General features: G+C 32.0%; 1 protein-coding gene across 1 annotated transcript; it reads left to right on the top strand.

Annotated features, from left to right (window-relative positions):
- On the top strand, positions 2,573-4,533 carry LOC109361566 (60S ribosomal protein L35a-1-like). The gene is made up of 5 exons (XM_019607058.1): positions 2,573-2,699; positions 3,294-3,329; positions 3,471-3,699; positions 3,780-3,822; positions 4,319-4,533. The coding sequence occupies exons 1-4, from the start codon at positions 2,668-2,670 to the stop codon at positions 3,819-3,821; spliced, it is 339 nt and encodes a 112-aa protein (XP_019462603.1). The 5' UTR covers positions 2,573-2,667; the 3' UTR covers position 3,822; positions 4,319-4,533.

Here is a 15,064-nt window from a genome sequence, read left to right as displayed (position 1 = left end):
TAATATGACTTTATTCATGAAAAATCACTTATCAACTAAATATTTAGAAGGTGAAAAACAATGATAAAAGCTTCAAAGTTTTTGTTCCTTTTAGTGTTTGGTAGTTATAAAATATTTATTTCATCTATTCTCTTCTCACTTCTTATTATATGCTCTAGTTGAATGTAATCATTGATCACTATTAAATAAATTCATCTTAATTCTATAAAATCTACACCTTTACATATAAATCCATTAAAGAGACTCATTGGATTAAAACTCTTTAAAAAATTAAAGTTAAAATATAATATTTTATAGAAAAACTCATTAAACAATACTACAAAGGTAGAATGTATACAAAACTTAAAGAACAAAATTTATTCAGATTAAAGCATGTAAAACACTCTTAAATAAATTCATCTTAACTCCATAAAGTCTATAAGTTTACATATAACTCCATTAAACAGACACATTGGCTTAAAACTCTAGAAAAATTAAACTTAAAACATAATTATTTTATAGAAAAACCCATTATAACAATACTATGAAGGTATCATGTACATAGAATTCAAAGAAGAAAATTTATTCTGATTAAAGCATGTAACCTGTATCCTATTATGAATAATGAGAGCTGATTTTTGACTTACCATCATAGATGTTGAGCAAACTTCCACAACATTGCTTCCTAATTTAAATAACAATCTAAATAATAGTAGAGAATATCTGACATGTTTAGTTTAAAAAATTCAATTTAATTACAAAGAAAGGATCAAAACATGTTATTTCCACACATAAATGGATGCATGCGTCACAATTTTATGAGACCAATTATGAGAACAAAACTATGCTATAACCTAATTATGAAAACAAAATTTTTAAACAATATTTACCAAGATAGAGAAAATAGAAGTAAATGAAGTAATATTGCCACTTATAAAAGTGACAAAGTATATGCGACCAATATCATACCAGTATAGCACCCACATAATGTATTTAGCTTTCCTTCTTATTAATATGATCAACAATTTTCAATAGTTGATGTATTAAGCACTCCCAAATATTCGAGGATATTACCAACAGTTTATGAAAAATCAAATTCTTAAGTGCTATAGAACCATCCACATTTTTATATATCAAAACTCTATACAATTCATGAAGTAAAATTTACTCTACCAATCCATATAATATGAGAATAACAATAAATAGGATACTTTATTTTGGGATGAGAATAACTTTAAAAATGAAAAGTGAAAAACACAAATGAAAAACAAAGGATCAATTCACTTTGGCATTTCATTGAACAAAATATAAGTGAAGAAAAAATATGTAACAATGGTGTGATCAATGATATGTGATAGAGACTAATACTAATGACATATTGTAGTTTTGTAAAAGTAGAATCCATAGGTGTTTTCCATGCTACCGGCCATCTTTTGCATTGTTGGGTTGCAACATCTTGGGGATTCCTCATTCCCCGCACTTATTATGGGATATCTTTGGTGTTATGTGAAATGATGAGTTCTCCTCTTTGTAGGATTGCACATTTTCCAAATTCCATGCCTCTCCAAATTTAGTTTTGTTTTTTTGCCAAAGAAAGTACGGATTAGGGGCTTAAGGTTTGGACATGATGATGTATTCTATGAATTATGGATTCAAGGAAAATATAATTGTTAACATTTGGTTGCATGTATTGGTTACTAAAATTTGAAGGCAAAATGTGGACATTCTAGGATTTTAAGTGTTAATGGGCAATGTAATATGAGTATGACAAAAACAATAACATTATGATATAATGATTTGTGGATGCATACAACAATATAACATGAGAATAACAATAAATAAGGTATTTTATTTTGGGATGAGAATGACTTTGAAAATGAATAGTGAGAGACATAATCGAAAAACAAAGGATTCTTACACATCAATATTACTCATTTTAGCATTTCATCGAACATAATATAAGTGAAGAAAAAAAGATAATGAGAATATAATAACATGATTGGAATGAAATAAATTTAGCCTCCATTTGGATGTAAAGAGAAGATAAGAAGAGAGAAATATGTATGAAATAGATTGAAAATAGAAAACTAGATGAGAAATTGAGTAGATTTTGGTGTTGTTTTGTTTTAGATAAAAATAAGGAAATGGAGGAGAAAAATTTCTTTAAAATTTCTCGATATTCCGAACAATGTTGCAAATCTTGTCACACATCAACGAAGATATCCAGTGTCAATTAAAAAATTTAAATATTTATTATTATTATTTGTTTTTTGATTTATTGTCATTCATATATGAAACATAATTTAAGACAACTGACCTTCATTTCATTTTTTTTCTCTATATGAGACGAGAAACAGATGTGTCTCACTCTACTTTTTCTTCTCTCTTCTCATACAAATTATTAAATCCAACTATTCATGGTTGATAAAAATTCAACATTGATTGAATTAGCCAAACCATATTTTTCTTTTAGATTGAGTTCCTCCATTCCTGAATTGCATAAAAATCCAACGTGTTACATCTCTAATTGCAACTCTACAATTTTTATTTAATTGTTGATATTGGGCCAAAGCCCACGTCCAACTCTAAACCCTAAAATTCGATTATGGGCTTTCTGCATATATAAAATGTATTAGGGTTCAGCCGCTTAACTCTTCTTCATTCAACTCATCTCTTTAGACGAAGAAGATGGTGAAGGGACGCCAAGGCGAGCGTGTCAGGTTTTCAATTCTTATATCATTTCCCACTTTTTTCTTCTTATTTCCTTTTAATTCCCCAAAACCCTAATTTTCCAGTTTTCAATTAGCTTATACTCAATTTTGACATGTTTTAATCCTTATGATTATCACTTCTGCTGCTGTTGGAACTGTTTTGTTATTGATTTTTTGAATTTGGTATTTTATGTGTTACAATTGGGAATGGATTCGTGTACTTTGTTAGTGAGCCTCGGGGCAACAGCAATGTTGTTTGTAACCAGGAATTGATGTTTTCAAATCCCCGAAACAGTTTCTTCGTTTGCGAGGGTTATGGTTATCTTCCCCAGGCTCGTGTATTGGGTCGCCTTTTTTTAGTGAAAGAGTTTTGATTTAGTAGAATTAATTTACGATTAACATTTCCTCCTTGGTTGTGTTTGTTGGATTTTTGGTGGTGTACATTACAGGATGATTTCTTTTCACCTTAGATTTAGTTGTTGATTGAATGTGTAAGAATGGTTGATGATGCATATGATAGCTGTATTTTTTAGTTACTCATTTTCTTACTTGATCTTTTCTGTTAAAATAAGCTAATGCTGTGTTTTTATTCCATGTTTCTAGACTCTACGTGAGGGGAACAATCCTTGGGTACAAAAGGTAAAACTTTCTTACCCTGAGTCGTTCTATTTATTTTGTAAATACTTGGTTGCTGGGAAATGAAAAGCTGAGTTAGATGGAGAGAAGCATTTTCTTTGTAGATTTGTTGGTTTAATTATACGGTGATGGTAATGTTATCAGATCCAAATCGAACCAGTACCCAAACACTTCTCTTCTTCAAATTGAAGGAGTGAACACAAAGGAGGAGGTGGCGTGGTATGCTGGAAAGAGACTGGCATATATTTACAAGGCCAAGGTGAAGACTAACGGAAGCCACTACCGCTGCCTTTGGGGCAAGGTTACCAGGTCTCACGGTAACAGTGGTATTGTCCGTGCAAAGTTCAAGTCAAATCTTCCACCAAAATCAATGGTAATAACATGTCATACATCAGTTTTATTAGTTTACCTCTTTGAACAATATTGTGATCCTTTGAGTTTCATGTTTTGCAGGGGTCCAGGGTAAGAGTCTTCTTGTATCCAAGCAATATATGAGGTAAGCTTGTCCCACTATTGATGTTCTTCTCTTTTCGTACTCATCTTTCTTTTCAACTTTAGAACTCCTATTTTTTCATTTTATATATAGTAAATGTGTATAGTTTTGCATTTTGATGATTCCTTTGTCATGTATTGCTGTTTACTGTGTTATTTGTCTACTGTTTTTTTATGACTAAGGTCATTTAATGTTTGTACTTCTACATACTTCTAGCCACCATATTCTTAGGGAATTTATATTGAGCTTAAGACTATTGAAAAGCTTAGTTTGTAATTCTGTTTGAAATAATGACATTTTTTGTTTATGGTAACATCCCTTGTTACTAATCTTTATAGAGTAACGACTTCTTTGTAAATTTTGAAAGCACGTCTCTGCCTTTTAATAATCTGATTTTTGTCTGATATTTCAGTAGCACGTCTCTGCCTTTATAATTTGCCCACACTTGTTTTTATGCACTTTTTCTTGTTCTAATATTACATTGAAATTTTGGTTTCAGATCCTCATGACAAGATGGTCACTAGATTTCACAGCTGATTTGTAGGCACAAGTATTTTGTTTCATTTTCTTTTCAGATTATTGTCGTTTTTGCTTGGTACTTCTGAGCAGTTTTTTGTTGTTGAGACGGTGATAGGATATGGTATTTCTCTATGGTGTGGCTATTATCTATGAAGATTTATATATTTCATTTACTATAGTGTGGGGACTTGGTTATTTGATATGCTTTTTTAGTTTATTTTTCAATTCTTGCATGATGCCGAAACTGTTAATTTACTTGGAAATGCAAATCCTTCGATTACTTTAATATATAAATTTAGGGCAATGCTCAACATTATCTAATTTCCCCATGGATGTTTTAACTTTAAATATGGCAATGCTTGTACTTTTTAGAATTTTATAAAAATGGTAGTTTTTTAAAGTAGAAATTGTCCTGTTAGCTTTCTCAAGCCCGGGGTGAAATTTGTTGCTAGAGATATAGACTGTTTCTTTCGCAACCGTAGTGCTTTCCTTTTTATATTAGCACTTATATTTATCTGTTACTCAGAAAATTGATCCCCGACACATAACTTTTTTCTTGGAATTGGCTGCCACTTCCTGGTGAGCTTAAGGATTATAAGGGTCAGAATTTTTTGGTCTAGAAAAATGTATAGACAAATGAGACCTGATCAATGGAAGTATGTTCAAATTGATCAGTCTTGGCATTGTCCAAGCTGTGATCTATGGGTTCAGATCACTTCTGGTATTAAGCAGAGGTGATCACAATTGACAAAAATAAAATAAAATTTTAAGGGTTCAGATTTTTACTTATTACTACCAAATTTTTGAAAGTGCCATATCTGATTTCCCCATGGCAAAATGGGTACCTGCATGCATAGGTTATAATTTGTTTTGGGATGATAAAAGAAAGAGTTTAAAATTTATGTACTGACAGTATAAAGTTTTTTACACCACATCATCCACTATTGATTTGTAATATTTTTATTTGAAAGTCAATACTAGCTAACAAATGAATGGTGGAGATTTGCTGACAGTGTAAAAATCACTTGCGTATATACATAAATTACAATGTAATGGGAGAACGATGGTAATTTTAATGTGATATGATCTGCATATCTGTTGTCATACAATGAGTATCACTTTTTTTTATGTACTATGAGATTTGTCGAAAAATGTGTTTAAGTTAAAATTTAATATTAAGTATTTTTCTTATCATTCATATCTTATGGCAGATGAAGTGACGCAATTTATGGAATAGAAGATGTGTTCCTTTCATATATCATATCAAAGTTTTTTTTAAATTTTCTCTCTTCAATTTTTTTTATTTAATTTCTTATTAATTTTTCTGTGGACCTTTTTTTTTTTTACTTCTTTAGTTATCTATCAACGCCTTCACGTGTATTTTAAAATGGACATGCATGGAATATTTTCCACAATTGATAAATGGATATATCCCCGCTAGCTTTTGATTAGGAAGCATTTTGGACGTACATGATAAAATTATAGTACAATGTGGTGGCTAATGGAGAATTGGTTATTAACGGGGATAGGAAAACTATTACTCTTTAATAGTTCATTGAGAATGGAGATTAACGACGATAAGGGAAGAGAGTGAAAGTGGGAGGAATGCTAGATTACACCTTTGATAGGTTAAAGATTTATGATTAACTATGTCATCTACCATTAATATATAAATTATTGACTTTTAAACAAAAATAATACAAATAAACATAGAATGATGTATTAATCTTGTAAAACAATTACACTAAAAACTAAACACTTTTTAAATAGTTTTGATCAATTTACCTTAAAAATAATTATAGTAGACTTCGGACTAAGTAAAAGGTCGGTTTATGATTCAACTGCTCCAACTTTGACAACGTTGGTTGACACGGATGTAGGTTGTTTATTTACTAATGTTTTTCATCAAATATTATAATAAAAAGTGAAATTTAAAAATTATTAGAAGAGAAGAAAAACAAGGAAGAAGAAGGAGCCAAGTCCATCACCAAAGCAATCATAAAAGAAGAAAGTATTTATAGTTAGGCTTTTTTATTTCTTATTCTTTTAGTTATTGGGCTGTGTTTTTGGGCCCAATCCTCAGTTAGAAAGTTAGTTTGGCTTGGTTAGTTATTCTTGTTAGAATAATTTTCCCTTCTTTCTATATTTAGCTTCTTCCTTTCCTTTCTTTGTAACACACTGAATATTAAGCATAATTCAAGAGCAGGTTTTCACTGTTCTTCTTCTGCATTGTTTCATTGAGCGAAGTTCCATCAAGATGAATTACCACGAGTTTTAACATGGTATCAGAGCTTACACTCTGATTACCCTTTGTTTCGTTTTCTTTCCGTTGTGCATTAATCTCTTTTCTTCTCCATCATTTGCAAAGATAGCTTCTTCGAATTCATATCTGAACCTCCTCCCATTTTTTTTTTCTTTTTTAACAATGGAGAGTCGAATTGTCCAAGCCATTAATCCCCTTCAAGATCCAACATGCCCTTTCTTCATACCCCCGAATGAGAACCCTGGAATTTATCTTGTCTCTGCACATCTTAACGGCAAGAATTACCATGCTTGGTCTCGTGATATGTCGATGTCGATGAAGTACAAAAATAAACTCCAATTCCTTGATGGATCTCTCCCAAAGCCTCCCATAGATGATCCATCATTTCCTGCATGGGACAAATGCAACACTCTAGTTGTTTCTTGGTTAACCCACTCCATTAAGAGCTCAATTGTTCAAAGCGTGTTGTGGATGGACAAAGCATTATAAATATGGGACGACTTGCGTGAGAGATACTATCAAGGAGACATTTTCAGAATATCACAAGTGTTCAGAGAAATGTATACATTTAAGCAAGGTAATATGAGCATAGACGCCTACTACAACCACATTAAGGGATTCTGGCAAGAAATTGACAACTTCAGACCAATTCTCTCATGTTCTTGCATAAACATATGCACCTGTGATGTTATTCCTATTATTAGGTCCTATAGGAATCATGATTATGTGATATGCATCCTTAATGGATTGAATGACCAATATGAAAGAGTGAGATCACAGATAATGCTAATAAATCCTTTACCCACCATCAATAAGGCCTTTTCACTATTGATACAACAAAAAAGGCTCCTAGATGCTCATTATAGTGAATCTAAGATCCTGATGAGCAACATAGATAACCAAACTACCAATTCTAGTATTGAAGATGGAGGAAACTTTCGAAGTGGTAGAGGTAGAGGCAGGGCTAAAGGTTTTCAAAATCAAATAGGAAGGGGACATGTTAGAGCCTCGAATGGAAGAGGATTCAAGACCCGTTCATATTGCCATAAATCAGGTCATACCATTGACCAATGCTTCAAGAAGCATGGTTTCTCCCCTGGACACTTCAAGAATTTCAGTGTCAATAATATTGCTAGCATTGAGGAACAACATTATGAAGAAATGGAGCATAATGCTAACCAAGTTTCTAATGAACCAGCACCTGGAGTCAATATCACTCCTCAGCAGCAACAAACCATCTTGTCAATTCTCCAACAGCAACCCAATTCCAGAATTGGTCATAATATGAATCACATTACCACTGATCTGGTTGATTCCAATAGTAAAGATAACACATACATGTTGAATTACTTTACAAAATCTAATGATTGGTTACTCGACACAGGTGCTACTGACCATGTGTGGCATACCCTTTCTGATTTTCAAACCTACAAGCAAATTGCCCCCATTCTTGTCACATTGCCTAATGGCAGTCAAGTATCCAGTGCAATATCAGGTAGTATTATGTTTTCTAACTCTATACACTTATCAAATGTTCTGTACATCCCTTCGTTTCATTACAACTTAATTTCTATTTCAAAATTCGTTAATAGCATATCTTGCCAAATGATTTTTTGCAAAAACTCTTGTCAAATTCAGGATCTCCAATCTTCGAAGATGATTGGCGTTGCTGAAATAAGAAGTGGTCTTTATGCCATGAAGGACCCTGTGAAAATTTGGCCTACACCTGGCATACATAGGAATCAATTCAAAAGCAATGTCAACTTCTTTAGTTCTTGTAATTCTGTTTTGTAGCACAATAGATTAGGCCATCATTCACATGATAAAATGATGCTTATGCAGAACCTTTTTCCCATCATTAAGTACAATAAGACCTTTGATCCTTGTGATGTGTGCCATTTGGCTGAACAAAGAAAATTGCCTTATAACAATAGCACTAACATATCTGCTAAGAATTTTGATTTGGTCCATATGGACATATGGGGTCCTTACTCTATTCCAACCACACTTGGACACATGTATTTCCTTACCATTGTTGATGATAGATCTAGATTTACATGGCTTTATTTTATGAAACATAAATCTGAGGTGCCTCAATTAGTTAATAATTTTGTTTCTCTTATTCATACCCAATTTGGATTAAGAATTAAGTGCATATGAAGTGACAATGACAAGGAATTCTCTCTGTCCAATTTCTATAGTGAGCTGGGAATTCAACATCAAACTAGTTGTGTTGAAACACCCCAACAAAATGGGGTTGTTGAGAGAAAATATCAACACATTCTTAGTGTAGCTAGATCCCTTGTTTTTCAATCTAACATTCCTCATTGTCTCTAGAATTTTGCCATGGCTCATGCAATGCACCTTATTAATTTGCAGCCTAGTATTGTGTTGTCAAATAAGAATCCTTATGAGGTTTTGAATAGCAAGTCACCTGATATACATAATCTTAGATGTTTTGGCTGCCTGTGTTATGCTAGCACCCTGACCTCAAATAGAAAGAAACTTGATCACAAATCTAGGAAGTGTATTCTCTTAGGTTTGAGGCATGGTACCAAAGGATATGTCCTTATGGACATTAATAGTCATGAGATTTTCTTGTCTAGAAATACCATATTTTATGAGCACATTTTCCCTTTTAAGCCCACTCAAAATAATCACCCTGGAATGAGAAATGAATTAAGTCATAATGCAGATCCCACTTATGATATATATGACCCTGCTATTACCCAAGATGTCATCTCTCAACCTCACAATGATGCTCCTTCTGTCATCCTGCCTACAACTGATACTACTAACACTCAAGGTGCTAATGATAATGATATTGATGTACCTTCTGCCTATAACCCTGCTCCCAATCAGAGTGATCATATTGTGCCTGAAAATATCACTTCTGACCACATTAACCCCTCTATGCCAAGACAATCCCTTAGGGCCAAACATAAACCTCAGTATCTTAAGGATTATCACTGCACTTTGCTTACTATTATGTTGCTCATGAATCTTCAAAGGTAAGATATCCTATTTCTTCAAGTATTTCTTATCATAGATTGTCCCCTGCTCATGAACAATTTTCTCTTAATATTTCTTCACACATTGAGCCTTAACATTACAATGAAGCTATTAAACATCAGTGTTGGAGAGATGCCATTCAAAAGGAATTCAATGCATTAAATCAAAATCACAATTGGAGCATAACTACTCTTCCAGATGCCAAGAAAGCTATAGGATGCAGATGGATTTTCAAAATAAAATACAAAGCTGATGGATCTATTGAAAGACACAAGGCAAGGTTGGTTGCAAAGGGTTTCACTCAAATAGAAGGAATTGATTACATGGAAACTTTCAGTCCAGTAATTAAAATGACTACCATAAGGGCCATTCTGTCCATAGCCTCTATTAACAACTAGTACATTCAACAATTAGATGTAAATACAACCTTTCTCCATGGAGATCTGAAGGAAGCTGTGTATATGAAAGTCCCCTGATTTGCTTGTTCCTCACCCTGATCTTGTATGCAAGCTTGAAAAATCCCTTTATGGTCTCAAACAAGCAACTAGGCAGTAGCATGCCAAACTCACTGATGTCCTTCTCCAATCAGGTTATGTTAAATCCATTGCTGATTACTCTTTATTCATTAAGTCCAATCACTCAAATTTTACAGCAATTTTAGTTTATGTTGATGACTTGATTTTGACTGGAAATAACATCACATAAATTAACCATATGAAGAATCTGTTGCATATTGAGTTTAGCATCAAGGATCTTGGTGATCTCAAATATTTCTTAGGGATGGAAATAGCTAGAACTACTAAGGGTATTCTGCTGTATCAAAGAAAATACACCCTGGATCTCCTTGAGGAGACAGGAATGCTTGTCGGCAAACCATGTTCCACTCCAATGGAGTATGCAGGAAGACTTGTTCATTCCAAATCAGGAACCAGCTTGTCTGATCCAAGCCTTTACTAAAGGCTAATGGGCAAATTACTCTATCTGATTCATACTCGACAATTTGTCACCTTAGCCAATTTGTGTTATGTCCTACTAATGATCACCTAGATGGAGCCAAGAGAATCTTAAGATATCTCAAGGGAACCATCAATATGGGAGTTTTCTTTTCTTTTGCAGGTACAAATTTTAACATCAAAGGTTACACTTACTCAGATTGGGGAGGCTGCCATGACACTAGAAGATCTGTCTCATGCTACTATTTTTACATTGGGAATGCTCTAATTTCGTGGAAAAGCAAGAAGCAGCAAGTGGTTTCTAGATCCTCTGCCGAAGCAGAATACAGAGCTATGGCACTTGCCACTTGTGAGGCTCAATGGCTCATTTATCTTCTCAATGACTTGCACTTACCTCACCCTCAACCTGCGATGCTATACTGTGATAACCAATCTCTTCACATAGCTGCCAACCCCGTCTTCCATGAATGAACGAAACACATAGAAATTGATTGCCATTGTGTTAGAGAGAAAGTTCAATCTAGCTTATTGCATCTTCTTTCTATACACTGTACTTCACAGTTGGCAGATTTATTCACTAAGGCTCTACCTCCTTCTCTGTTCAAGACTAACATTTTCAAGCTGAGTATGTTAAACATCCACCTACCAGCTTGTGGGGGGCTATTAGAAGAGAAGAAAAACAAGGAGGAAGAAGAAGGAGCCAAGTCCATCACCAAAGCAATCATAAAAGAAGAAAGAATTTCTAGTTAGACTTTTTTATTTCTTATTCTTTTAGAGTTATTGGGCTGTGTTTTTGGGCCCAATCCTCAGTTAGAAAGTTAGTTTGGCTTGGTTAGTTATTCTTGTTAGAATAACTTCCCCTTCTTTCTGTCTTTAGCTTCTTCCTTTCCTTTCTTTGTAAAACACCGAATATTAAGCATAATTCAAGAGTAGGTTTTCACTGTTCTTCTTCTGCATTGTTTCATTGAGCGAAGTTCCATCAAGATGGATTGCGACAGGTTTTAACAAAAATTAAATTAAGGAATTGATGAAGAATGAATGTATGAAATAAGGGAGATAAAGACCCTATCTAGATGCTCACCCACTTTAGTCCGATAGTAATGGAACATATATATGGACGGGTTTCAAGTATTATGGTCAAGTTTGGGCTAAAAATTAGAGTTCATTGATATTTAGAGTTAGGTAAGAGATAAATATGATTCAACTCATCTCATACTATTTAAAGTTGATTAATTGTGTTTGCAGTTGATTTGGATTGGTTTTTAGGCAAAAATCATGTGATTTGAACAAATAATTAACTTCAATCCGATCTATTTTCTTTATGTTAAGACATACAACACAATCTCATCCAAATGTTATATGTTGTTTAGACTGGTTTTTTATAGAAGATTTAAACTCTTCACATACACTTCAAAAATCATAAAAATTACTAAAATAATAAGTCTAATACACTTTAAGATGACAGATTTACATGCATTCATGTTAATATTGTTATAACATTGCATTATTTATATATATCAAAAAACATAATGCTATAAGTTCACAATTTTATTCATGTCACATATTAATTTAAATAACAAACAACTATTATATAAATTTAAAAATTATTATATAAAAGATCACAACATAATTAAGATTACGATAAATGGTAAGAATATTAAATTATGTTCTCACTAAAAAAGAAACAATCAGATATACTAGCGGTTGATATTGATTTCTTCCTTCATTTTTTTAATCAGTTTTCCTTTTTCATTGTGACTGTATTGTATATCACAAAAAAATAAATCTAACTATATTCCTCAAAATAAATATAATCTCTAAAGTGTAATTCTTTTTACCTATTGTGGAAATATATAATTTAGCGATTTTTTAGTCATATCTAAAGAATATTACTAGATATGCCTTATGATTAATTAATTATTAAATTTGTATTGTACATTGTTTCAGAACTTTATTGAACTACAGTGTTAAGCACTTAAGGGTACACTTTTATCTCGACATATTCCTAATAAATCAAATTAAAACTGTTTGGACCGATTTAGTTCAAAGGGTTGGATCTAAAAACTTAAGCAAACCAATCATTTTTTTTTAAAATCAATCAAACACAATTTCATCACATTCAATTTTTGCATTTTCAATTTATTTTGGACCTATTTTTAATTTTATTATTGGATCAGTGTGGATTTAAACACACTGATCATTCATTCTCTAATTTTTTAATATATTTACATGCATATAAATGATTAACAAAATATATGCATATAAAATATTTTATATGTTAAATTGTAGATGAATGATAAATAATATCGATTAGATTTTATCTAAATGTCAATAAATTATATTGAATTGGGTTGAGTATTAGATTCAAAAATTAGTTTGGTAATTATTTTAGGGTTAAATTAACTTTCACATATAGAACAAAATTCATGTTTAACCGATTAATATTTTGTGTTAGATAAGGTAAGTCTTATTTTTATGATATTCACCCGTATATCAATGATAAAATAAAATATGATGATAAATTATATATAAGAAAAAAAGATACATGTATTAAAAGTGTAAGAATTTTTATATTGTTATTCCGCGTCATCCACTATTAAAATTTAATATACAATGAATGATGAATAATATTCTATGTCTAAATACTTACAATTATAGTGGATAAACTAGCAAGTTACCCGTGCGAATGCATGGAACGATATGTTTTACCACATGATTAAGAACATATATATTACATCTTTAAGATAAAGAACCATTTCAAATTTTGTTATTTTGAAATTAATATATCTTTCAAAATTCAATGTCTGTCATTGTTCAACCTCACAAATATTAAGTATACACAATATAATATTGTGGAAAAACTTGATTATATGATCAGGAAGACCAAAAATTATAAATGCATTTAAAAGTTGATGAGTTAATAAGTTGAATTTTGGTCCTCATTAGTATTACACATATCAATATAATCAAAATTATTGTATTCATTTTTATCACATAATATTGTGAAGTTTAGAAACATTTGCTTCAACTTAATAACTGATTGAATTGAATTGTAATTTTTTTTGATTGGAATTAAAGTAAAAAAAATTATTTATTTGTTCAATAAAAAAACCTTGAGAAGAGATGACATAAAATGCAATAAACTGTATTAAATGTAATAATTGTCAAGAAAGGACAAATATAATGTGGGAAGGTACATATGATTACCATGGAACCATTTTGGAGAGAGGAAAATGAAGGAGGAGAGGACATGTGGCAATTGATGAGGTGGCGTGAGAAGGAGATGTCATGTGGCAATTGATGAGGTGGTGAGAGTTTATTTTGTTATATAGGTAATAGATAATTAATTAAAAAAAAACTCATTCATGTCACATGTCACTTCCTCTTCACATTTTCCCCTTCATGCCACATGTCACTTCTGTGAAGAAGATCTTGCTCCTGACCATGGCACGATTTTGATGAAGACACCAACATCACCAAAAAGAAGAAAAAGAAGATGACTTATGAAGACAGATAAAGATAAAGCTTCAAAACATTAGATTAAGTCTTTGTAAGTACTTCTATCCTAAACTCTTAAGTATATAACAAGTATAATTGCTCAAACTATTTTTTAGAAAATGTGAGACACTTTTAAAAGACTTAAAACATTTTTCAAAAATAGTGTGTAACAGGTTACATATGTGAGAAAAGAGTTATCCAACTGAAACTGATTTTTGAAACTGAGTAACCGATTACTCAAAGTGAGTAACCGATTACTCAAAATAAATTTTAAGTATCTGTTGGACAGAGAGTTTGAGTAACCGATTACTCAAAGTGAGTAACCGATTACTCAATGTAAAATTCAAATTTCAAGTGGACACAAAGTTTGAGTAACTCATTACTCAAATGAGTAACCCATTACTAAGAGATGTTGGAAGTGTTTTTCAGATTTCAAAGTGAAAGGTCTTCACTCCAAACGAAATCTCTTCACTCCAAACAACTCATACACTTTCAGAAATCTTCAAAGGGTGTTTGTAAACTCTATACAAAGGCTCTAAACTCTCACACAAAGACAAGAGATTAACACACAACTTTCATACAATTTTCTCAAAAGCTCTCACACTTTTTCCAGAATTTATCTTTGAACTTTTTGCAACTTGTTCTTAAACTTTCAAGTTAATTTTGCAAAGTTGCTTCAAGTGTTTCAAAGACTTTTACAAAGAGCATTATATACTTCTATATATATTCAAAGTTTGGATTGCAAGTTACATAAGTTTCATACTTGTAAAGGCAATCTGTCATAGTTGAATATTCTTCATTCTTGTAAAGAATTCTTTCTTTTACGGGGTGTGAAAAGAAAGGGGAATAAATTCGCTTGGAAATGTGTTTTCCAAGAGTATAAGAATTAGGGAGTATGTAAGGTACATAGAGATCTCGGGGTGAGATATTGTAATTACAACTCATAATTCTTAGTGGAAAAATCTCTTGTGCGGCAAGAGTACTGGATGTAGCCTTCGGT

Source organism: Lupinus angustifolius, chromosome LG12 (assembly GCF_001865875.1).
Source record: "Lupinus angustifolius cultivar Tanjil chromosome LG12, LupAngTanjil_v1.0, whole genome shotgun sequence".
NCBI classification, from domain to species: domain Eukaryota; kingdom Viridiplantae; phylum Streptophyta; class Magnoliopsida; order Fabales; family Fabaceae; genus Lupinus; species Lupinus angustifolius.
This window is presented reverse-complemented; position numbering and strand designations above follow the sequence as displayed.

Coding starts and splice junctions, on each gene's coding strand:
- LOC109361566 (XM_019607058.1), top strand. CDS start 2,668: ATGGTGAAGGGACGCCAAGGCGAGCGTGTCAG. Junction 2,700..3,293: donor CGCCAAGGCGAGCGTGTCAG/GTTTTCAATTCT, acceptor CCATGTTTCTAG/ACTCTACGTGAGGGGAACAA. Junction 3,700..3,779: donor ATCTTCCACCAAAATCAATG/GTAATAACATGT, acceptor CATGTTTTGCAG/GGGTCCAGGGTAAGAGTCTT.